Source organism: Cyrtonyx montezumae, unplaced genomic scaffold, assembly GCF_038088225.1.
Source record: "Cyrtonyx montezumae isolate F1298 unplaced genomic scaffold, pur_monq_1.0 scaffold_10, whole genome shotgun sequence".
NCBI lineage: Eukaryota > Metazoa > Chordata > Aves > Galliformes > Odontophoridae > Cyrtonyx > Cyrtonyx montezumae.
Window position 1 is genome coordinate 28267172 of NW_027071826.1, and position 26097 is coordinate 28293268.

General features: G+C 36.6%; 1 protein-coding gene across 2 annotated transcripts; it reads left to right on the forward strand.

Moving 5' to 3' along the window:
• Nucleotides 1–15795: 15795 nt before the first annotated feature.
• On the forward strand, nt 15796–26097 carry ARHGAP11A (Rho GTPase activating protein 11A). Of its 2 annotated transcripts, XM_065754016.1 has the most exons (12): nt 15796–15961; nt 17963–18033; nt 18341–18437; nt 18760–19010; nt 19508–19668; nt 19763–19909; nt 21488–21565; nt 22138–22305; nt 22568–22703; nt 23069–23177; nt 23949–24096; nt 24480–26097. In XM_065754016.1, the coding sequence occupies exons 1-12, from the start codon at nt 15833–15835 to the stop codon at nt 26018–26020; spliced, it is 3036 nt and encodes a 1011-aa protein (XP_065610088.1). In that variant the 5' UTR covers nt 15796–15832; the 3' UTR covers nt 26021–26097. The 2 variants fall into 2 exon arrangements, with proteins under 2 accessions (XP_065610088.1, XP_065610097.1); XM_065754025.1 differs by lacking the exon at nt 21488–21565.

Sequence of the window (26097 nt, forward strand, 5' to 3'; positions counted from 1 at the left end):
TGAATTTTTCTCCCACTAAGCTGTTTCAGGTTGCATAGGTACGTTTGAGAAATATTTTCTCTCAGATGTTTAATGAAGCCTCAAATTTAATCTTGAATTTTTATGTTAGTGAATTTCATGTTGAGTTATATTATCATGCTTACCTGCCATGTGGTTTCACAAAGGGGGTCATTCTGCTTTTCTTACTGTTCTTTTCAAAGAGAAATTTTTAAAATTCTGGAATTTTTAGTATATGATGTAATTATAATGAAAAATTATCTTCTTTATGCTTAAGTTCTCGTACATAACTACTAACAAGGCTTTAGTGTTGAGTGAGTGGTAAATTAGAGAACTGCCCTTCAAGTTACATTAATTATGGAATCTGGAGGCAACTTCTTAAAGATGAAGCAGTGCTCCAAACTTATTTTGTCTATTCATATGTTGCTCATCAGTTTAACTCAGCTATGGTCTCATACTGACTCTGAAAAACACAAATGTGACGGAGTGATTTCAAATGAGTTAACTAACCTAGCCTAAATCAATTGTGAATTCTGTAAGCTATCAACATTATGATAGCTAAGAATCTTTAGCTCAGCTGTAAGTTTATGATTTAGAAAGCACTTATTTCTGGCTTGAAGATGAGGTAAAAAAGTAAAAACATGTAGATACTGAATCACAAATTCTAAATGTGCTTTAAAATCTTGAGAAGCAACTTAAGTCCTGTTCTCAGACCAGGATTTGTGTATAGAAATATCACCTGTACTTTGAGTACTAAAGGATTAAAGCTTTTAATGGGATGAAAAAATCCTTTCTTCTCATCCTAGCAAAATCTGCAGAGAAGGTTCCCTGCGAATTGCAAGTTACTTTTCTTTACCAAAGAATCTTTATCAAAAGATTTTTGATAACTGAAAACTTTACAATTGCCTAAGATGCAAAGTATCATTCTGAACCTAGACCTACATTCTTGATTTTAGAGATATTTATTTTTCTAGGAAAAAAAAAGGAAGAGCTCATGTTTAATATGTCACCTGGTATTGTAACATAGTAAGAGAGTATTTGGCATGCCAGTTCCTCTTCACCAAAATAATCTGTGAAGAGTGAACAACAAGGCTCCTTTCAAAATGACGTAAAGGGGCTTTACGTTAGGCACCTAATTCCTGTAGGCTCTGTGGAAAATTCAGTTACAAAGAATATCTAGTCCAGTTTATGATGTTTTATTTGTAGCATAACATTATCTGTTGGTGTTTGACCTAGTTCTTAACCTCATATACTATGAGCTTGATGTGTTAAAAATAGGCCAATGTATAGCTATAATTAATTGTGTTATTAATCGAGTAAATTAAAGTATTGGACTCACAAAGTGAGTCCGATTGTAAATCAGGGCATTAATCACTTAAATGTCATAGTCACATTATCAATTAACTGCTGGAAAATTTGATTCTTAATTGATTTTTGATTTTTTTTTAACCCTAGATATTGCCATGTGTTTTATTTTTTTTTTTCATGATGCATTCTTCAGAATTGACTTTGTAGATAAAAATCAACATAAAATATCAGTGTAAAATAAAAATGTAAAGAAGCAAATTCCTAATTTATTTTTCACAGTTCTGATTTCTGTTTTGTATTACTGTTTTAAGACTGACAAATCCAGAAATGTAATATGCCTCTATATTGAAGCCAAACTGTATGGATTTCTCAGGGGAATATATGTGCAGTTTTGCATCCCTTGAGTACACACAAAGTTTTCAGTGTCTTTCCAGTGATGTAGAAGTCTTTCATGGTAGTGAAGGCATTTATAATGTATGCTATTCACTGGTCATAAAATAGTAGATGAAACGAGATAGCCTAAGTATCTAAGGAATATTTTTGGGGAAATGACAAGGAAAATAGATTTGGGGGAAAAAAATCATGAAAATAAATATTTACTATATTTGCTCATTAAAATGTCTAAGTATTGTTACATGAATTAGGTGAATAAGTAAAGCCAAAAAACTGAAGCTCAGTAGAAGCCTCTCATCCTTTATACTTGGTGCAATGCATGCACTGTCAAGAAGTACCAGAAGAACTTTCCAAACTCAGGAGCAAACTCACAACAGAATATTTCTTAGATGTGACCTGAAATGAATGCATTTCTTAGAAAAGCCTTGTATACTCTGGCAACACTGGGTGACACTGGGTACATGTAACATCAAAAAGTATTAGAGTGTATCCAGATTTTAAAATATTTGTTATATTCTGCTCTTTCAGGCCTCAAATTGTAAAAATGTTTGGAGGAACTCACTTTCAGCTTGGACACTTGTGTAGCAGTTACAACTCCTGAGCACGCTAGAGGACGTGACTTCTTTATTGCTACCTCTCAAAGGAAGTGTTTGTCTTTGTATATAATTAGCTCCACTGTGATGAAACTCTGAGAAAGAAAAGGCATGGTTATCTTGTTAGACTTGTGGTTCAGCAGGGTGGAGAGTGGTGAAGTAGAACAGAATGTTTTGCACTTAGTCATAAGCAGTACTAGAGGCAACTAAAATCATTAGTATCGACTGGCTGAGTGTAGGATTCTATTACCAGTAGAAAATGAGAGATTCAAAACCTGACAGTGGCTTTGGAGAAATACTGCTGGGTGGAAATTCCATCTCAGCCTGAACTCTGTTCCTAGGGTCTAATTTCCCATTAGGTAACATGATCCCAAAAATAAATCTCTGTGCAGAGAAACAATGCCTATACATCAAACTTAACTGCAAGATAGTAAAACCAGGCCTCATAGTAATTTGAAGACAATGGAGCACATTGTCAGTCTTGGCTGGAATGTCCTACCTATACCCATCATAAGTCATGATTTGATGCCTTCATACTTCTGTCTCATCAGGCTGATGAAAAGTGGACTGCATGGGCAATGTTTTCCTATTAAAGATGGTTGTCATAATTGCAGCTATGAAACAGTGGGTCACCTCCACTGTACAGATTTTTACGAGCATGGCATGCAGACTTTTGTTCATTGCTGGCAAAAATGCATAGCTAACGGTGGTGACTACATTGCAAAAATATATATTCTTTTAATTCTTTAAAAGGTTTAACTGATTTGATAAAGATTAATTGGAGAGATTCTGTAAATGGCTAATGTCATGTAAAATCAGCTTACAGACCATCTTACAGACAAGTCCATGTTTGGAGTGCGCTGCCTTCTTATCCTCAGGACAAGGGATTTTCTTATTCACATCTGTGCAGTACAAATTTTATTCAGCACAATTATTTTAGGCCTCTAGTAAAAAGGACGAAATTGATGCTCTACAATCAGTGACTGAGGAAGGTGCTTTTAAGGGGCTATTCAGACCATCTGCGCCGGAAGTCAAATTGTCAGTCAATTTTAGGTGGTCTAGATTGCATTATGGAGAATTATGGAAGGTTGTATTTTCCCCATTAATGCATATCATTTGGAAAGCCTGCTCATCTGTATACTTAATGTAAATGCATATACATTGAATAGTAATACTAACATTTCTTTCTACTACAGTGAAAAAACATGGATATGTACTTTACAGGCATAAAATAATAAAAGCCACTCTGTCATTATAAATGTGCTTTATTTATTTGCAGTTGAACCTTGTGTGTGTGTTCTCTTATCTCTCTCCTCAATATTTATGCTTATATGGCAACTGAGAATGTAAATATATTACTTTATTTATCCTTTTAAAATTTGCCACAAAATCAATGAATCAGTTTTCTATATAAAACCTCCCATTGTACAATAAATTGTCTTCACATAATTTGTCAAAAATAATTTAATCTTCTTTAGTTTAAACTAAAATGCTTCCAAAAGCGCTGGTCATTCTGGGTGTTTCAGTTTCCTGTACTCTAGATTTGCAAAGCCAGATCTCTGTGGGTGCCCATTAGCAATGGCATCAACTACTCTTAGTGCTGACTACTGCTGTGCATCAGGTCTGAGTATTTAGATTCAAAGAGCTCATAAAACCTTACAGCCCCTTTTTGAAATTATTAAATACTCTTCCATTCAGCTATACAAAATCTGTTTAATCTACCAGCCCAGATCTTAGTGGTAGAAGCTGAGCAGTAGCACTCTGACTGTGTTAAGGGTTAGGTTGCCCTTGAGATCTTTATCAGCACCTTAAGCCCTATAGTCCCTTTTCTTCTGTGTATGTCTTCTCTGTCTGCCCTGGCTCTGTTTCAGAGGAGTCCTATTCCTCACCATGGGGTTGTTTTTTGAAGTGTCTAAGGATAAGAGCTCAGGGGCAGAAAACTGTGGAGCTGCATCCACAAGGCTTCCTGTGTTCAGGCCTTTCACACTGAAAAGCTGCAAACACTCAAAGAGGCAGAGATGGAAACAGCTGGGAAAGCAACACAACTGACTTTCAGCTCTGACATAAAGAAAAATTCCTGAGGATGGTAAGATTCAGAGACCCTTAATGTGGATGGCTAGAAGGTCTGAGTTTAAGAGCATCCTATCTTATTTCAGAAATGAAATTCTAAACAGTGTCACACAGACCTAGCAGCTCTGAACACTTCATTGCTTAAGTTAACAATGCAGTTTTCTGAGAATGTATTCTTTTAGGTTTTAAAGTCTGAGTTATTTGCATTAATTAATCTTCACCTCTTTAATTATATAATAATAATAATAATAATAATTTTACACTGAATTCTTGACTTTGAAAATGAATAAATAAGAAGTCATCACCCCCAGACAATAAGTAAATAATAAATAAATTCTGCTAAATACTACAAGTTATGCATTGCTTTCTTCACGTTGCTTTTTCATTATCAGTCACACAGAAGAAGTTATCCTGGAACCATGTGTGTGAATCTTGGTAACCAACCTGAAGAGAGTGAGGAGGCTTTTAACTTTTCAGAAATCACCAGGTGGAAAGTGACTTGGTAAAGATGACAGTTGACTAAAGAAAAAAAAAGAAAAGAAAAGAAAAAAAAGCAGCTGCCTACTCTTTACCCAAATGCATGTACTCTGGAGCAGTTGAAACTGAAAATTTTAACACTAAAGGATGGAGCTTGCTCTGTGACATGCTATATCATGCCATCCAGCAGTATGAACAGCATTCAAGAACCAGAATATCTTCACCGAACTTGCAAGAGACTTGCAAGCTGTTCTGCATCAGATGTGTTTTAATGCTGTAACTGCTGTAAGTGGCGGACATCTCAAAACACAGCTTTTGTGCTGCAATTAGCTTATGGTTTGTCAAGCAGGAAATCAACTTCAGGGGTGGTGGTTTTTCTACAGCTAACATAACGTAACAATTGTTTGATCTTTGCAGTAATGTATAGTTTTGTGTATATTCAATGGAAAGAGTTTAGTATCTCAAAATATCTCATAAAACTAAAAGTAAATGGATAAAAAAGACTGAATAAGGATGTATTCATAATGCAGTAATTTTCTTCTACATTTGCCTATTTAAAGAACTTGCATATTTATGAAAGACTGAAAGAAAATTGAAGAAATAATATGCTTACACAATAATACGCAAATAACTTTGTTTCCTCTAAAACTCGAAGGAAGGATGTTATGCTCGTTTGAGGATTACAGGATGTTGGCTATTTGAAGAAGTATCTGACTGGTAAAGAGAAAATTATCTGTTTTGAAAAGAGGAAGATCTGTCCAGCAGCCATGATGTGAACAGAAGGAGCCCATTCCTCCATTCTTGGCACTGGAAAAATTTCTTCTGGGATCCACTCCTAGTCTGATTCTATTTGACATTTCTCATTTTCACTTCAACTTCTGCCAAAAATAGTTACAAATACTAGTCTTAAAAGTGTAGCATTTCTTTATTTCGCTTTATTATTTTATTTTAATTTTTATTTTTGAAGGAAGAATAGATTATAAACACTTACTCAAAAAAAGCTATAGTGCTCACAAGATACTGTAGCAATTTAAGAATAAATTAAAATTGGATGGAGCGTGGGAAGCTAGAATGACATGTAGTGTTTTTACCTTGACAGCCTTTCAGTGGAGGTGGAACAGTGAAAGATCTTGACACGTCTTGACACCTCCAGGTTTAAGGCAGGTAATTTATTTCAGATGCAGTAAGAATTGAAAATTAATGTAGTCACAAGACCAAAAAAAAAACCCAACAGGTGAACTTCAACATTTCCTAGCTGAGTGCTGATCTTGTGTATTTTTAGGAGCAAAAGTAATTAAAATTAAAATACATTATATAACGATAGGTAGACATAATTATGATCTGTGTATAAATAACTAACAGGTTTGCTTAGTAGAGTAAAACTGTGGAAAAACAAGGTCCATTAAAGCAATTTGGAAAATGGAGATATTTGGAAATGTCACATGACAAACAGTGCAAAATTACTGAAATCACATAACAGAGGAAATATGAGGAAACATAGGGAAACAGCTGTAGATTCTTATTTGCCTCTTTTGTTAGGTGTCCTAAAAAGCTTTTCCTTTTTTTTTTTTTTTATTCTGACTTGCTGCCTTTCTTGAGCTCTCATTCTCAATTTCTTTGGTTTATCTCATATTTTTTTAAGTTTTCTTCTAAAATAGTTGAAAAATAAAACCAGATGAACTGAGACTTAAATCTAACCCCACCAGATAAACAGTTTTTCTACCGAAATTATAAGATTTTATGTTTTAGTAAGGCCGATAAATGCATTAATATTGAATATATTTACTTTTCAATTTATCTAGGATGATGAGAAATGAGGTTACATTAAAACATATATAATACAATACTTAATCTATAAGCTATAATAACACACAAGATACAAAGAGGAAGAGATTAACCGCTGAACATTTAATGGGGAAGTGCAGACATTTCCAAAAGCCTGAAAGTTCACGCAAATGTGGTGTGCCACTGATATATCTACCAGACAAGCAAGCTGCATGGCCATGGCAGCAAGGGATTTCTCTCAAGCAATAAATCCTATCCAGCTGAGTTGCCATGCCAGACATTACCAACACTGCATCCTGTAGAGATCTAGTTCTAATAATCATGCACAGCAGGGTGGTCTGAGCTTTTTTGCATTCACAGGAAGTTCAGCCTGTAACATGAGTTAGGACCCACCCACGAATAATAGAAAGGTATCTACATGTGCAAGGGGTTTCAGTGTTGTGGCTTTGTAGGTAACAAGACTACTTTTAATTTCATTTGCATATAACATATATGATGGAGAGATACCAATGCTATTTATTTGATAATAAGAGTAATACATGCAGCCTTACTTCGGCTGCCTATGTAACAGAGTTTCTGTTTTAAGACTTCAGTATTCAGAGAAAAAACCACTGTTTTTCTGTAAAAGTTTGTCAGTAGTCTATTCAGATCCAAAAACTGATGATAGAGAATTTATTCTGCAGTGTTTTAAACAGTTACCACTGTCAAAATTGATGTCTGCCTATTTTTTCTCCATCATATTTACTGACGTCCTGACTTGTGAAGAAGTACTTGTATAGGTAGAATAGTTTGTGTAAGGCTATGCAAAGGTACACTCCTTATACAGACTTGCTCTTCAATATAAGCTGGAATCAACAGCTATTATAAGTCACTGTATGTATCGCAGAAGTAATAGGATGAGGCCTTATAGGACAAATGTGTCTTAGTCACACAGTAACACTGTTTCTACTTAGTTGGAATTACTGATAGGTTATAAAAAGTAGGTTGCATAGTTCAGTGTGGGGTTAGTGGGATTGAATTTCAAGAGATCTGGATCCTATTCTTAGCTCAGCTATTGACTGTTCTAGAAAAGCCATCTCATTGATCTGTATCTCTTCTATAAGAATATACACTACCTTGTTGTTTTGGATTCCGGACTTTTTCTAAAAGGTTCTGTCTCTCTCTGGATTTAAACAGCATCTGGTGTAGGTAGGCTAAAATGCTAGTTAAGTTCAGCAGACACAACTATTTTTAAGGAATGAGAAAGGGAAATAAAGAAGAAAATAATAACAGTGAACATTCTTATTCACAAACTATGTTCTTTTCTACTTGAAGAAATGTGCATTTGTGTAAAGAAATCAGATCAAAGAAATGCCAGAGATTAAAAGAATGGGATACAAGTGGAGGGAATATATTAAGTAAACAAACAAACAAAAAAAACCCTTATCATCTGTCCTTTACACATTCAGTAAAGTGACACAATTTTACAGATTAAGGCTTAAGAGGGGACCAAGGCCACACAGCAAGGGAAGCACAAGGCCCAGCTTTGTCATGCCAAGAACTGGGATAACAACCCAACAGCAAGCAGCCAGCCAAGTAATAGGTGTGTATGGGATGACTAGGGAGGAACTGAGGAAGGAAAGCCTATGTGTGCTCTTCAAAATAAGTTTGCTTAAAATCACACAAAACCAGTCTGTTATTCCTAGCTCAAAGAGTGCCCTTGGATTACAGAAATGCACTTCAGAGCCTTCCAGCAATGTGTATACCACCATGCATTGTGTGATCCTCAACAACAGTGTCACTATCAATAATATTGTTTACTGATTTTTTTTTCAAGCACTCTCACTGCTGGTAAAATAGCTTATTTCTCCCTCACTGCATGCAGAAACACCTCATTTCACAGTAGAAACAGAGAATGGAGTAAAAAAGGGGAACTTGTGGCTTCTGTTCTCTGCTGTATTCCAGGACAGAAAAATCTTCATTCTAATGTGCAGGTGAAATTTAGTTACAGTTTTCTTTGTCTAGCCTGAACCTAGATACAGCTACAGAAGCCTTAAGCCTGCATTGAAAGGCTGCTTCCTAAAAGGACACTGCAAAATGATCTAGTGGCCATCGTATCTAATGATGCATTTCATTTGTAAATTATTTATGTTCTAAGTCTGTTGTGAAAGTAGTTGGAGTCAACTGATCTGTAACAAAGAAAAATGCTTCCAGTGCATTGAAAACCTTTAACATATTTCAAAGTGTTTTGAAAAACTAAAGGGCACTAATTGTATTTGCACAGCTTTAAGCTTAAAAAGCTTTTTATGCAAGACATTAAGTCTTCATCAAGAAAATAACTGTTGAAATGTTAATATCATTCAGTGACATCCACACTTGATGAGAAATTTTATAGCATAATGATCCTTGTTGCATAATTTGGACAGACTTTTGTTCTTGTTTCAATTTTCCATACACAGCTTGCTTTGCTGTCTCTCCTTTCCACACTGATTGAAAAGAAGAGAGCCAAAACTAGGGAAGTAAACCAAGATTTGGATCTGGAGCTAAACTTCTAATTTCAGAAGAGGTCCTTCACTTCAAACATGCTGTGAATAGATGCACATATCTGACTAAAGCCTTGGGTGACTTACATAAGACTTGGGCATCAGGCTCAAGTCTAAAAAAGACCCCTTCAAAGCTCCACTCAACTTCCACCCAGGACTAGAAGCACATAAACTTCCTGCTGTTTGGATTTTACATCCAAAAGGATCTAGAATGTGAATCTGACTAGATGTGCAATTTTTTCCCCTTCTACTTCTTACATATCATAATTTGGTCTGAAATCTAGAAATCAGTTCCTTAGTTGAAACTGTACCTCAGTAATATTCTGATAGGCTTCCTGATGGAACTGGGCAGATGATAAAATGGAGTTTAAGATTCTTGTTCTACTATCAGTGGAACTGGAGGAGGGTTCATACCTTTCTTTCACACAATTTCATAACAGTATTTCCCAAGGAATGGAATTTTCAAATACACATAGTTTTCCCATTAGAAAACCTTTCCATCCACCAGATATTAGTTTACTGTGAAAGACTGGGGGGGGGGGGAGGGGGAATAGAAAAAAAGGAGTCTTTCTACTCCACAACGTAGTGGAAAATAAAAAAAATAATTTAAAAAAAGATGATAAATTCAGTGAGTCAGAAAAAAAAAAATTAAGTGCAGCAGCATGACTCATTCATCAAGCTGGTATTGGGATACTCTGGCTGCCACCCCTGAAGAAAAATAGATACTTAATTTTGTACTGAAGCTGGATATGTATATATATAAATATATATAAATTAAAAAAAAAAAAAGCAGTACTTGGAACATAATTATATTTTTTCTTATTCCCTTTAACCCACGTATTTTCTTTACCTCCCTTCTGGTCACCATTCTAGTAGATAAATAATAACCTCTCTTATGCAGCAGAATGGATAATTAGGGTATGTCAAGTGCATTTGAGCTCTCCCAGAGTAGAAGAATTAGTAATAGATATTTAAAAGTTTCATTGCAAGTGCTTTACACAAAAGGATAAGAAAAATAGAAAAAAGAAAGCCGTGCTCTGTTATTTGGAAAAAAGCAAGTAGGGCATCTGCCTCTGAAAGAGTGGCTAGAGTCCTCTTTTTATAATACTTATACTTCTTACAAAATACAAATGAACAAAAATTTCTGCTTTCCTGTCCATACCAAGCACCTGAGTGCTATCTACCGCTGGCACTCCTGAGTTTTAGGAGCTTTGTCTTCTATCAGTTGCTAGACCATCTGATCCAAGAAGAAGGTTTAGGACATACATAAGGCTATAAAGATGCAATACTAGCTGTAGGTAATTATAGCTAGAAAAATATTGAAATTCTCTGTAAGAAATTGATTAAATGTGCTTTTCAGAATATATGAAAATAACAAATGGCGTATATGAGAAACTCAAAGTAAAAATAAAAATGTATACTTATTTTTACTTTGCTAATGAAAAATGTCCATTGCTCCTGTTAAACTTACCACTTAAAATGGTGCAAGTGTAACTTCAGATGGATGTATCATTTTGATGAGAATCAGAAGCATTCTTAAAACTAATTAACTTTGTGTGAAACAGTGTTCTGTAAAAGTAAAGTAACATGACTAATCTTAATTTCCTTTCTGTGTCTAGGATTATAGCAGTGTGAAGCATCTACTTCTTCTAAATCAAGTTTAATTAACTCTTAAACTCTACAAACAGTAAATCTGAACGAATGAGTTTTCTCAATAATGCATTCTTAGCATGATTACTTCACTGGATTAAAACCACATCTCTTCAGAGGTGCCTTTGGTTCATTTCACAAGCTAAATAAGGAGTGCACTCATACCTTTTCAACTGAAGTGGGAACTGGGAGATACACACAATTGTACTCTTGAAGAGTATCCAAATAAACTGAATCATGACAGAGAGATTTTAAAAACCCAGATTGTGTCTTTTGGATACAATTTTTCAATGATTTAAATATTTATGTTTTTTTACATGAAAATATCTTGCCAGAAGCATTCCAAAATGACATTACTACTTGTCTACATTCTCTACTTGATAAAAACATCTAAACGTTCTCTACTTGATAAAAAAGGAAATAAAATGTTGTATTACAAAAGTATTCTCTTACAATCTGAGATTTATGAAATATTGGAAAGAATGAGTATGAGGAAAAAAATCAAGCCAAGTTCTCTTTTAACTACCTCGAGGTTTGTAATGGGGATATGCTGGGGAAAAAAAAAAAAAGAAGAGATTTTTTTTCTTATCTTATAACTGCAGTCTATGTATGGCACTGCCTTCCCATTCCAACATTTTCTTTTGGGTATTTCTGTTCTTTTAAATGTGACTTCCAAGATAGGAAGTGAACCAAGTAGCTATTTTATCTTTTAACTTAAGATGCCATTTTTGCAACCCAGAGATACATATTACTAGTTTTCATTTACTATTTCCATTTTTGGCAGTACCAGTTTGTCTGCTCTCCTTCCATGTTGCTTAAGCTGTCTCACTATCTATGATGTCACTCCATTAGAAATCTATAGCTATTTTATGGTTTGCTGTGGTCTTATCAATCTATTCTTCAACTCATTAAAGAAGTGATGTTAAGCAGCAGCGGATGTGAAGGCTTGTGTCCTTTCTTAGAAAGTATGTTCATCTCTGTATCTGTTTTAAAGGTACATGATACATCTTGATGTATAGATCAAAGTTTTGGTTTTACTAGAGAATTTTCTGGAATGAGGAACAGCTTAAAACATTGCCCTTGTTAGGGTTATCTCAACACCATTATTTACATTCTGTGTTGTAGGGTTGAAGAGAGGGTGTGAAGATAGCACATCTAATTTTTAAATCATTCCATTACTGACAGTTTCAGACACATCAACCACTCAAGCACAAGAACTGAAAGTGAGAGAAAACCAGAAAAGAAAAACAGATCTTCTTACTAATGCTGTTAAAAATGAAATGAAATGTATTATAAGTGCAAAATGTCATGTACAGTGTCAAGAGAAAAATCTTAGCTTCTGCTGCGATGCAGTTCAACCATCAAGCACTTACAGCAGAAAGTGTCTATAGTGAATCTAGTTGAGTGCTGTGGTATCATCAATAGCTAAGCTGACTGGATTTAGAAGCACTCCTTAAATTTCAAAGGCTGGTTTCCAAGACAGTATGTGGCTTCAAAGAAGTCCTCTCTCCCCTTATATGGTAAAAGGGAGATATCAAATATATCAAACTGATCAACAAATATTGTTGCTTTCTTTTATTTTTCAATTTTTTATTTTCTAACCGAGTTCTAGATGACATGGTGAACTTGAAATCTGCTCACCTAGACTGATCTATTGCAACTAGCATTTGAGTGCATTAGAAGCATATTTCCAGCCCCAGTGAAAATAAGAAAATGTTACCTTGGTGCAATTAAGTGCAAAACTGTATTCACTGTATCAAGATCTTAGCATAATATATGTTAGAATCTACATATAAAATCTTTGGACGTTTCCGAAGTTTCCCTTTTCTATGTAGAGATGCAGGTATATTTTCTCTCATATAATGATTTCTCAGCTCTTTCAGACATGTGGTCTTGCAGAGTAAATGGAGAAAAGGTACTGTACTCTACATTTTGTGTACTACTGTTCTCTGTTATCTCAAAATTGCATTGGAAAAACATAAATGACTACAGTACTGGTGACTCTAAATAACAAGCTCCATTAGTACCAACCAAGAAACTGAGTTTTAGAATATTTCAGACAAAATACTAGTGGTTCTTAGTGTGGAATATTCAAACTTTAATGAAACAGCTTTGATCATCTATTCTCAAGAATAGGAACATAGTATGAGAAGCAGGCTCAAATACAAATACAGAGTTAACAATTCACATAACAAGGTTATAAGATTGTCATATCTAATTTTTCTGCAATAGTCTCTTCAGAAACTTGTAGAGACAAGATGGTAATCTAAGAGCAAATTCACAGCCGTAGTGAAAGGTGAGTTACACAGAATTATTCTATCCTGAACCCACTGTTCAGAGGAAATTCATGTTGTCAATTTAGAATACGCTTTTTCTAACCTTATCCTTATTTTCTTGCTTTAAATACATTCTTCTTCCTTACTATTTTATTGATCTGGAATTAGTTTTCATCCAGCTTCTCCTGTAGAGGCAGGGAATATAGTTAGCTTTAAATTCTAAAGGTATTGCGACTTCACAGAATGTTTTGCTTCTGACACAATTCTGAATATTTGTATGAGATTGTCCTACCAATGCAATTCGCTATCCTGGAAAAAATTGTTTACTAATACATTGTTTACTTAACAAGATAGAGCAGTGGAGGGAGTGAGAGAGGGAAATGAAGCATATCTAACATAAATTCAGCCTGAACAATGTGCCGAGATGACAATTGCGAATTGAGTGCATAATTTCTCATTGAGAGATAAAAGCCAGCAAGAGGCTAGAATAAGGAAGGATACTCAGAAAAAAACTGTACTAAAAGACATTCAGCACACTAGTGTGTAAATATCCCTCGTGTAGTTATTTTTTTGGTTTCTCTTGGTCTAGCTTATCTTTCTGTCCTGAGCTTGTTTGGATGAGGAGGTAAGGAAGCACCAGAGTGAGAGATGCTTACAATCTTACCCCCCAAGTTGAGTTTGTTCAGGGAAGAGTATTTAGGAGTGAGTTCTGTTTTCCCTACTCATGGTACTCAGCTTGTTAAAGCAGATTGTTTCTACCTCCAACCACTGAGTTTCTGGTTGTTTCAATCACTGAATGTTCTGAGTGGTTACTGAAACAAGAATGTCAATAAATATTTTACTTTAGAGCTCTCAATTCTGGAGTAGATTTCAAAACTGACAAAGCCTCATGGTAAATGTAGGTGAGCTGTAAACAGCTACATGTACATGGATAGTGAAAAAGAGCACACACATATGAAAAAAAAATATTTGTGTATTACGTAGATTGCTCTGAAAGTAGTTCAGCAAGTATCAATGAATGTCAGTGGGTGCAATTTTTTCCTCGTGGAGGAATTCACTGCCACTGCTGTTTCAGATGCACTTCCATGTCAGATACCATTCTGTCAGACTGCCCCTCTGCTGCCATCTGTCACACAACAACAAAATGTAATGGAATGTTGGTGGGAAGGCTTAACCTGTACTGCCATACTTCCAACACCTGCCTCTGATGTCATGGGCCAACATAATAAAAGAGGAGGTATTATTTTCAGAGCAACCCTTGGACAGGTTATGTGTGAAAATGAATGTAAATGATGACAAAACAGATTTTTGCCATAAACATAATTCAGAATTGTCTTTTGACCACAGACCTTAAGAAACAGTATTATTTAAAGTGCAGAAGCTGGGTATGTCAGTTCTTTTCTCAGCTTGTTTTTGAAAGAGTGTAGCAGATTTAATTGATGCTGCAACTGGTTCCTAAATTGGATGCCTATTTCTTATTTGCAAAGTATTTTTTTCTGCCTTAGTCTCTACCTGTAAATAAAGCAGAAATGTTTTGAAATAGTCACCTAAGGAAATGACGATACTTGGTAAATGCTTTTGACAATATAGATAATATTGTAGATTTAAATACCTAGCGGGAAAAGTAAGAAGATCCCCATCACTTTTTAGAACAATGAAAAAAAACTGAACATAGCATATGCTATCATCATGTGCTTTTTCTTCCAGTGTGAATTCTGAATCGAAGAGACTTGGAGTTTTAAAATATATAGCAGGTCACAGCTCCCTCTTGTGTAATTTGGTATTACTACAGAAAACTAAGTTATATTGTGATTGCTTAAAGTAAATGTTAAGATACCTAGTTAATTCGTTCCACAAAGATCTTCTCTACTGTGGGACCCTAGAGGAATATTCCTTTTTATTATTATTTTTGCATTATCGCGTCTACATTCATAAAGCTTTTCCTGTAACACATATGAACAGTTGCAAAAAGAAAATATGTTCCACAATGTTGACCTGGGGCTGTTTTATTCAGTTACCTAATTCTTACTCAGGCCAGTTAGAAGTCTATGAGACTATTTTGTATTTCATATATTTCACTAATGAAACTCTAAAATTACTCTAGGTTCATCTGTCTGCTATTTTTACTCTATTCAGTGACGCTTCAGGTTCTTGAGTTTTATATTTTCATACGGTATTAATGCCAGCACAGATAATACCAACAGTAAGTCCGTGCTAAGACCTTACTTTCAGGAATATTACTTTTGCTCATCTCTTAACTGTTTGTGAACTGTTATTAACAGCTCAAGAGTTACCTTAGGAATAAGGACTTTAAAGAGAAGCTCCAGTTCTCTGTAATAACAATACAGAGTGAAGTTGCAAGAGGCACAGCTAGGGAGGGCGTATGAGGACACAGTGACGAACAGGCAGGAAACCCCTGTTTTGAAAGTACAAATGACACTGGCGCTGGTGGTTAAACCTCGCGAGGACCCCGGCACCCGAGGCCGCGGTGACAGCGCCACCATGCGGACACTGAGGCAACCGCCGTCCCGCGGCGAGGGAGGCTCCTTTAGGCGGCTTGCGCGATCGCCCGAAGGCGGCGCGGGAAGCAGGCGCTGCGCGGACAGCCCTACCCGGCCGTTGGGCGGCGGGTCTTAAATTTGAACGGGAGGCGACCAATGGGAGGCGAGGATGGGGCTGGCGCTGGGTTTGAGCCAGGCGGAGGCGGGCGGTTGTTGCGGTTATGGCGTCGTGCGGGAGCTGAGGGGCGGCTGGTGTGGGGATGGCGGAGCAGCGGCGCGGCTTGCTGCGGTTAGCGGTGTTGCAGGAGCTGCGCGGTTCCTACGGGATCAAGGTGAAAAGCGGGGCCTGCTTGACGGCGGCGAAGCAACCCACCGCGGCGGCCTCAGAGGTATGGGACGGTAACGTGGCCGCGGTCGCAAGAAGGGCAGCAAATAAATAAATAATTACAGGCCTGCCCTTTCTTTGCCTTCACTCTGAGGAATTAAATCCATCCTATTGCCTTAAATGTCCGGTACTAAATCATTGAATTTTCTGTCTCGGGCCTCTGAGTTAAAATATAAGCAAACTCAGTAGGTAGTGATCTTTGCACCACTTAAGTCTGATTCAGAACATTCATCTCCTAATAGAACCTACTTTTCAAATCAGGGGAGCACTCACTAGCCAAGACCAAGATAAGATATCTGTGCAAGTGGTGTGGCACAGAACTGGGCGCTGTCAGTTCCAGCCTTCTGTAGCACTATTTCTACTGAAGACATTACGAAATGCTGCAGTAACCCGTGGTTGAAGTCAGCTGAAGACATTGCAAAACTACGTGCTTGGGTTGAGGTGGAAAAGGAGAAGGCAAGAGTAAAGCCAGTATGAGCTTCCCCCTTGTCAAAGTCAATGTAACGGATCTAGGATTTTTTCTTAGTGTTGGAAGAGGAGGTTACAAAGATTGAATGTGTGTTGATGTGTGCCCATATAGCTGTCTATAGAGTTTAAGTATTGTAGAAGGAAGAAAATTATTAGTAAGTAATAAATGAGCAAGGTAGTAAGTGGTAGAGAAAAACTTTTATTTTGCCTTCTATCTCCTACTGTAAGGAAACAGGCATAATTTTATTTCAGTTCTTATATTGAAATGCTGTTTTTGATATGACAATCAAAGCCTTGTAAAGCTAGTGATATCATAGGACTATAGAATGGCTTGGGTTGGAAGAGTCCTTGAAGACCACCCAGCTCCAACCCACTGCAGGGTTGCCACCCACTGTTCAGTTTTAAGTACTCAATTGCAAAGTGCTGGAATTCCCTATTACACCATTTCATAAGCACTGAAATACATTATACCTTAGAGTTAATTTTCATCTTGTATTTATGGTAGCTACCTGGATTGCAACTACAGAAACATTTTTGCTGCTTATCTATCACGTGATGTTTGTTTTCTGTAGGACAGATGGGCCAAAGGTAGCTTGATGGGTTAGTTATTAACTATTCTCCCTTTGTGGTCAGCACTTTGACTTTCAGGCATAGGTAACTGAGAGTTTGCATTCATTTCTGATAATAACAAATTGAGAATGACTGCAGTCCTTTTGGCTTGGGGTGAGCTTGTGTTTTCTGTAAATTTAAATAGAAAAGAGGTAAATAAAAATGCAAGTTGTTTCAGCTATATGAGTTTGTGATTTAATGTACCAACTTTGCAGTCACCTCTGATAAACATGTAAAACAGAACAATAAAAAGGTGAACCCTGCAGGTGTGCTCCAGTAATAATGACTGAAGGAACTTCATGCTCTCTAGTAACAAATACTCTGATGTCTTGTTATAAAGTGATAGTTTTGTAAAGGCTTCTTAAATGCAGATACTGAACACGAGAGTTCAGAAACGTTCTCTGAACCGTTGTGTTGAGATTAACCCTCACTGTAAGAGCAATCTTGAGAGCCTCAAATGAAGAGAAAATCCCTTCTCTTAAGAAAGTTGTTATTCTGAGTTGTTGTGTTGGTTGTTTTATTTGTTTTATATATTTTTAAAGAGAAATGTGGCTTGAACTATTTGAAAAGGTGAGATTCCAGAACAGCCTGTTCTGGAACATCTTAAGTACCTTACAAGAAAAGTTAGTAAGTGGCCTTACGAGAAAACTGACTCCATGTGAGATAAAAAATGTACAGATTTTTTTGCAGTATGTTTTGCATATTATTTCATAGTAACCTGGGGTATTACCTGTAACTAGGATCAGTGCAGGTTCCAACACTTAGAGGTGACTGAGCTTTTCCTGACAACACTTCTTATTTGCATCCTCTGAAAGACTTTCTTTTTTGTCTAAACTATCCTTCTATTTGTGGAGAATGTGCCTTTCTGTGATAACTTGTAAGTAACCCCACCAACTTTGCACAACACTAACTGAGTTTTATATTTTAGACTAAAATCTTTGGAACACCTTTTTACACGCTGCCACAAACACTGGTGCCAGAATATGGGCACATTCCCAGGTAAGCTGATGTTATTTAGAATTAAACTTGTTTGGTCACTATATAGTAACGATCTCATCAGAGGAGATACAATATTTGTTCCAGATTTGTTGATGAGTGTGGGGAATAGGAACAGCTCTACTTGGGAAAGGAGGGAAGCAGTAGTTTGATGGGGAATTCAGAGCCTTGGCTGCCATTTTTGAATGTCTCCACGTTTATTGTCATGGGGAAACAATCCTATGTATTATGCGTTATCTGTTTATTATAGTGTTTTTTCTCAGAAAAATATATTCTGAAGTCCAGAAATATATTGCCATTCTTTCCTTAGCTTTCTGGTTGATGCCTGTGAGTATCTGGAAGAACATGTTCATACTGAAGGACTCTTCAGAAAATCTGGATCTCTGGTTCGTTTAAAAGCCTTAAAGGTATTCTCTAAAGCTTTTTTATTCGTTGTGACTCAATGGATTATCCATTTTTCCAGATTATCAGAAAAAACTTGTGACTGAACAAAGTTGTTAGCAGCTATAGATGCTGGATGCTTTATGTTCTCCCCAGAAGGATGCGAGCAGTGGAAAACCAGAAAATTGCAGTGTGTTGTCTGATAATATCTGTGTCTTTTTATAAGTAGTGTAACTTATTAAAAAAAAAAAAAACTAGGCTGGTGCAGTCTAGAGAATTAATGCATAACCTTAAAAATCTGGCAGCATACTGAAGACTTGAAATCATGTTTCTTCTGAACAATTTCAGAGTAAGCTGGATCAAGGTGAAAACTGCCTCTCAGCTGCACTACCATGTGATGTTGCTGGGCTTCTTAAAAAGTTCTTTAGAGAGCTGCCGGAACCAGTCCTTCCCCTTCATCTACAGGATGGCTTTCTCAAAGCTCAGCAGCTAGCAAATGGGAAGAAAACTGCAACTATGTTACTTTCATGCTTAATGACTGATAGAGCAATTGAAGCTCTGCGATACTTCTTCAACTTCCTGAGAACTGTGTCCCTAAGGTCAGTATAATGTAAAGCAGTGACTGTGAACATTCCTAAATTCAGTGAACTTCTCTTTTCCAGCTTGCTTCCCAAGATTGGTTTTTACTCGAAAGCTTTCTTACTTGCAACCCTTTACTGTAACTGGCACAGTCAGGAGTCTTTCCCTTCCTAAATCCATAGGGCTTTCTTACGAAGTTGTCTTATGCTGGAATTTATTCTAGTCTTTCATAGCTGCATTTCACCTTTTTCAAGAAGCTGAAGGAGTGACTTAGAAACTAACATAATCTGATACCTTGCAATTCCAAAAACTGATGAGCAGCTGTAACATACTCAGTTCAGGATGTGCAATTACTGTGCCTGGGTTGAATAAGTATACCCACTAACCTTGGTCTTTGAGCTGCCAGATGAGTGACTCCATTCTTTTTCAACAGTATTTATTGCTTGCTATTCTCTCTGTTTCTGTTCTGCTTACATCCTGATGGTTTGCATTAAAAGAGTATACTTTTTCTCTTAAGATCTAATGAAAACAGAATGGATAGCAGTAACCTGGCAGTGATATTTGCTCCCAACCTCTTGCACTCAAATGAAAATGAGAAGTTGACAACGAGTACAGAAAAAAAAATTCGTTTGCAAGCTGCTGTGGTACAGACACTCATTGATCATGCAGAAGAAATTGGTAAGTGATGTGTGTTTATAAAAATGTCTTGTACTTGTATACAACTTCTTCAACTTTTAAAATAACTTGTAAAAATTTTTCTTAACAAATTCAGGCCAGGTACCAGAATTTATCTTGGAAAAGATTCCTGCGATGTTAGGCGTCGATGCCTTTCAGTCTCCTCCCTCACTGAGGGGCTGTGAAGACAGTGAAAATGAATCTCCCAGTGAATGTAAGAGGAAGAAGCACCGAAGTGTTGGGGGTAAGTATGTCATGTGATAGGCTTATGCACTGAAACTGGTCTTTTGCAGCTTCATGTATGTCTACAGTGGGCCGATTAGACTTTTGGAAGTGCAATATTTCTATGTAAATTAGAAGCTTTTGAAGTGTAAAATGTGATATACTGAATGCTGTCACAATTTTGTGTCTTGGGCATATAGGATTATGAATGTTTAGGGAAATACACTGTGGAGCTGGCATACAATGCATATGTGCAGATTTTCTTAATCTACTGTAATAATTTCTAAGTAGTTTCCAATTCGTTTTTCACATATAAGATTAATTATTACTGAGTTCTGAAATATTTAATGTAGGATAGCAAATCTTTATATCAGAAGTCAAATTTATTTCCGTGAGACATGAAACTGAAACAACTCCTACCGAGTTGATTTAGTTCATTATTGTATTTTCCAACAACACAACTTTAATTGAAGATATTAATTCACTTCTGTAAATATGCTTATTTCTAAAAGCTCTTGGTTTAACCATTTCTAAACCTAGGTGGATGAGAAAGTGGTTTTCTAATGGTTTTAAAATGTAAGGGTGAGTAGAATTTCACTGAGATCTGTATTTTTTTTTTTGTTTGTTTAAAAAGGTGTGGAGCATCTTACCTTGAAACTAAGAAGCTACATTGGTCATTAGAGTTACAAGAGTTGCACAATTGTAACTATAATGGTGGATCTCATATGTATTGTTATAAAAAATATGAATGTATATTTAGCTAACGCTTGAAATGTTAAACCTGGCAGCAATTGACTTTGTTGTATGTCTAGCCAAGACATGTTTTTGTGTACTATTTTATGAAGAGGGGATGTTACCCAAGATACAAAGTGATTAATGTTTGTGAATGTTCAAATTTTGAGTGGAAGCAGTCAGAATTTAATTCTGTAAAATAGGTTCTGGCTATATGCAACATCTATTCTTTCTCCAGATGTGATAAAGCATAACATTACTACATTTTACTGTATACTTATCCAAATATGAGATCTGAAAAAACTGCCCAACAGCTACCAGTTACCATAGAACTATCACTGCAGCGTTATAGTTTGCTGAGCATTGCACTGAGCACGTGGAAATGCAGCGTTCCAGGAGCACTTCATAGAATCATAGGGGTTAGAAGGGACTTCAAGAGATCATTGAGTCCAACCCCCCTGCCAAAGCAGCTTCACTTAATAAGAATGCTTCTGTTTCACACTCTTAAAAGAAAGGGAAGACAGTAAAAGTGCATGTGTATTCTACAGGGATTCATTTTGCCTTTAAGGAAAAAATATCCCAGAAAAATTGTATGTTAGTTCTTTGCAAAACCACAGTTTCATTCTTGTATTTGGACCTAATGTGAAAGCGCAAATTTGTTCTTAGGGATAAGAGAATCATGTAGTTAAGTCTGTGAGGAAGTCTTGAATGAATACCTTCTGAGTGTGCCTACAATAAATCAAGAAATTGAAAGACGTATATCTTTATAATGACCAGTAGAATACTTTCTATATTAAATTTCAATTGAAAATAGAGCAAGGCAAATTTCACATTTAAATTTGATTGCTTGGTGTGTCTTACATTCCAGATATTGTTAGTGAAGCATTGAATAAATTTAAATCTAACAGAACACCCTCCACTACTACACCTCAGCAAGACAGAAGCGGTAGGTACTGGTGTATTTGTGCAAAATAGAGCACATGCAGTACCTTCAAAATTTGTATGCTATATCCCATAGTGAAGTTCAAGAATTTGAACTGAAGATAAATGATTAAGTTGTATAAAACTATGAATATAGATACATTTTTGTTTGATACTGCATTTAGTTTAGCTCTTGCAGCAGCTACAATCACTACAGTAGTGGGCTGGTTCTAGCATAAGAACTTTGCTTTTTTTCTAACATGCATTAAGGCTTCAGTAGTGTAGCATTTTATCTTGACTTGAAAACTGAAGGACTTACTTCCATTTTAGTCTTTCTTAAAGCTACAGAAAAATGACTTTTTTTGTAATGCCTATATTAGTATCTGGCTTTGGATTTTTCTAGCATGCAAAGAAAATAACCAAGCAAGAAAAAAAAAAAAAAGGAACCAACTTTGCTATACTGACTGCTTTTGCCTGTTCAAAATGCATGCACTTTAAGTTTTTTCAACAACGTCTTCTGGGGTAAAGAACAAAGCTGTCTTCTAGTAAACTTTCACCCTTTATAGTTGTTGAAAATTTTGGTTTTCTTAATTTCAGTCCTTTCATCTGTGACTCCAGTGGTGCTTACTCCAAGTATTAAGCGTAAGCTTCCAGCTGATTGCTCTCAGGGCTTGTCCAGCAAGAAGAGAAGATCTTTTAAGCATGGCTTCACTTTTGAGTTGTTACCAAGTAGTATTTTTAGCAGCAGCTCCACACCAGCATCAGGTAAACACAATGCCCTTTCTTTCCTTTGCTGCTTGAGGTGGTTATTTTTCTATGGTGCACATTTCGTTCCAATCTAACTTCTATGAATGCTTCAAGGAACAGTATAACTTAATATTAAACAAAGTAGAAGTCAAAAGAACTTCAAGCAATCACTGCAGAAAAGAAGTAAAATCTACTAAGACTCTCTTTCTTCGCTATATCTGTTAAGCATTCACCTGAGAACTTGATGATTATTTTAAGATCATTTATTTTCTTCCTGTAGTTCAGTTTGAAGCAAGCCCTTGTGTGTCTCTTGAGTCGCCTCAAACTTTGTTATCTCCTTCAACGTGTGCTGAAAGTCGTTTGTCTAGCACAGGGAACAGAAGAAGTAAAAGACTTGCAAGCAAAAAGTTGTACAGGTAATTAGCCTTAACGCTCAAACAACAAACACATTGATCTAACCTTGACTAATGATGTATAAAATCTCAGTTTTTAAAATGATTTTATATTTAAAATGCATCAGATTTTTATAATATTTTCAAAATCATCATTGGCAGTAAAGTCTAGTTCAAAATAAAAAATAAAAAGGTATCAAATAATGGCTTTAAAGTGAACCTTCCTGTGCTTATTAAAAAAAGCTTGACATGAAAGCAATAGTAGTTGTCGAAGTAGGGGAAAGAAGTGTAAGGATGTTGTCACTGCCCTTACACTTCAGTGTAAGTGTTTCAGTGTAAGTAAGACTTCAGGAGTCTTCAGTGTCACTTCTTTCTCTCTGTCTTCCCAGGGCTGAATCAGGAAGAACAGGTTGCTTTTCTCCAAAGATCAGCCGAAAAGAAATGGTTCGTAGGTCATTACGCTTGAAGTTTGGTTTGGGGAAAAGCAGCAGAGATGTGGTAAGTATGCTACTTCTATTGCAATGCAGATTTTAATCAAAAGTTCTGGGCACTGCTTTTCTCTAGCTGGAAGGACTTGATTGCTAATGGTGGACTAACAGTACAGCTGGACCTGCTATCAATTGCAAGAAGCTGTAGGTTTGTTTCCATAGCTATAACTAATCATCTTGTTGCATTATATTTGTCTGGAGTGTAACAAGAGGCTGGTACAAGGCACAGTTGTGACAGCTGACCTAAACTGATCAAAGAGACCAGTATTGCATGCTGAATAATGTCATTCTTAGCAATACAACTGAGGTGGAATATTTTCTAAGTGAGCAGTGCTCGGGGACTGTCTGGTCATTGGTCTGCTGATGTTGAACAGTTGCTTTTGCATCGCTTATGAGAGTTTTTGAGGTTTTGTCTTACGATGGTATAGTTTTTCTTGCACTTTCATGTTCCAGTTCACTTCCACGACCTGCTGGAGATACAGTGAGCGAGCAAATGGGTAGGAACTTATCTGACAGCTAGAGAGAACCCAATGCAGTTGCGATCAGTGGTTCTCACTGCTTCTGAACCTCTGATTTTACAGGGGCTGTGCATGCAGTCACTATATTCAGAGAGTGATTAAACCTACCTTGCTGTGGGTAGGCTGTTTCCAGTGTAGGCCTACGGAGAACTGAGGAAAGATAAAGCACAGCCAGGAAAAAAAACTATCACTATGATTTGCATAGCTTTATCCTGGTGGTTTCTTTATAAATGCAATTCCAATTTTTTTCATTTTCTTCCAAGAATGTTGTATCAGGATGTGCAGTTGGTAATAGAGCTGAAAATATTGGAAGGCGTCTTGCAAGTCAACAAAGTTTGGAAAGCAGAGCTGAATCTGCAAAAAGAGGTGTACTCTTCAGCCCATGCATCAATGAAAAAGTCTGTAAGAGAGGTAAATTCCAAATTTCCAAACAGAACACTGTGGGGGAGGTGGGATTTTTTTTCTAAGGTAGAAGTAACTTTATGCAGAGAGAGCAATTGGATTAAGTGTTTCTAGATAGTAAGCTAGAAGCTAGTAGGAAGGGAAAATGGTTTAGGGCGAGCTTTTGTTTTTAGTGTATCTTAGTAGTTCTCTTCTGCTGATTAAACATGATGAGATGTGGAAAAAAAAGGTTATAATATGAAGAACTGAAGTCGCATCTCTAAAATAAGAGTTTAATTGTACCTTTCAATTCAGTGCTGCTTGGGAAAAAGTTTTGCTAAAAAAAGTTACCAATAACGGTCATTTTAAATGGCAAGATGCTATTATTGAACACCTGTGACTTTTATTTTAAGGTTCAGAGAATGTGAGCAAATCAGAAGAAAACTTGTTAACTCCAAAATGCCACAATGAAGTTGTTTACAGAATGTCATGGAACAGTCCTACTGTTACAGATTCTCAGGAGATCAGCAGCAGTGAGGGAATTCTGCAAGGAAACAGTTCTTCAGAATCTGCTTTCATATTTGAACCGGTTCTTCCAGATGAATACAGACTCGCAGCCGAAGATCAACAAGAGGACAGGTTAAAGCTTTGTGAAGAAGCAAATAATTTAACAGCAGAAACATTACTGAAAGTTAAACAGGCTTTCTCTGCATCTGGAAGTAATCTTCACCATCTGAGAGCTGATACAAACTCTTCTCTCCCTGGTGTAACAGATGAAGCATTAAAGGAAACTCCGTGTCATACAGGACTCATTCGGGAGAAAAAATTGGTAGCTGAAGTTTCTCCAAGTCCAGTAAACTTGGAGTCCAGAGAGCTGTTCCACCAAGAGAATCAATCCTATGCTATTGATAAGCAGCAACCAAAAAAAGATGCAGTTACTTCTCTGGAGAAAAGAAGTTTCCGAACTTCTATTGAGATTGAACTTCAGGTCCAGAAACCAGATGTGAGAAATGTAATAGAACTTCCTGTGACACAAGTACTAGCCAGAGAAGGCCATTTGACTGTTCGGAACAGTTCATCAAAAGATGACATTAAAAAATTAAATTCCTTTGGAGGACAAGAGGAGTTAGAGCTAATGCATTCACAAACAGCTGAAAATGGTACGGTAAAATACTGTAATTCAGAAGAAGGTACTGCTAAACTTCCAGGGGCAGGTCAGCTTCCTGTATTAGGAAATGAAGTGGGCAACCAATACTTGCAAGCTGAAAATTCTGCTAAAATTCTAACCGAGACATCAACTGTTTCTGACCGTGGAAAGGTTTCTGACCACATACAGTGGTTTAACAGGCTTTCATTAAATGACCCAAGTTCTGCAAGCAAAACTAAACCACCTCTTAAATTCCAACGTACTCCTGTTCGACAGTCTGTAAGAAGAATAAATTCTTTATTGGAGGCTAATAAAAGATCTATAAGCTCTCAGCTCAGTGTAGCTAATGATGGTTCGCCACTTGTAAAATCTTTGAGCTGTGGTTCTGTACTCTCCTCCTGCACAGAAAAAAACAATAAGAATTCCATTGCTTTGTCACTCAGGAGTGGAAGTACATTTGACCAGGTTTGTACGTCTCATGTTCAGCTTGACATAACATCCAAATCATGTTGCAGACATCTATATCCATCAGGCAAGCCTGATGGTTCTGTAAGAACTGCTGGTGTCTACAGACAGAAAGTGACTGTTCATCCCTCAAAGTCTGTTCTAGAAGATCTAACCAATCATGAAACAGTGAAATCTTGCTCAAAAGTTAATGTGGCTGTCAAGATTCCAGATCTTACTCCAGAAAAGTCTACAATCACAAGAAGTGCTCCAGGAAAAGAAAAAGCTCATTACAGAGGCTCTCCAAAGAATCCGATATCTAAAGTGAAACTGCTGCCAACTGCAAAACCAGTGGACTTATAGGGTTAATTACGATTGTGAAATGAGCTTATTGTAACTTGGTTAATCTTTGGGAAAATCTGCATTGCTTTTGTGATATG

What these genes read in the sequence shown, in the direction of transcription:
- ARHGAP11A (XM_065754016.1), top strand. Translation starts at nt 15,833, where the DNA reads ATGGCGGAGCAGCGGCGCGGCTTGCTGCGGTTAGCGGTGTTGCAGGAG. An exon ending in CTGAGAACTGTGTCCCTAAG is followed by an intron (nt 19,011 to 19,507) that starts GTCAGTATAATG and finishes TTTTCTCTTAAG; the next exon opens with ATCTAATGAAAACAGAATGG. An exon ending in TGATCATGCAGAAGAAATTG is followed by an intron (nt 19,669 to 19,762) that starts GTAAGTGATGTG and finishes TAACAAATTCAG; the next exon opens with GCCAGGTACCAGAATTTATC.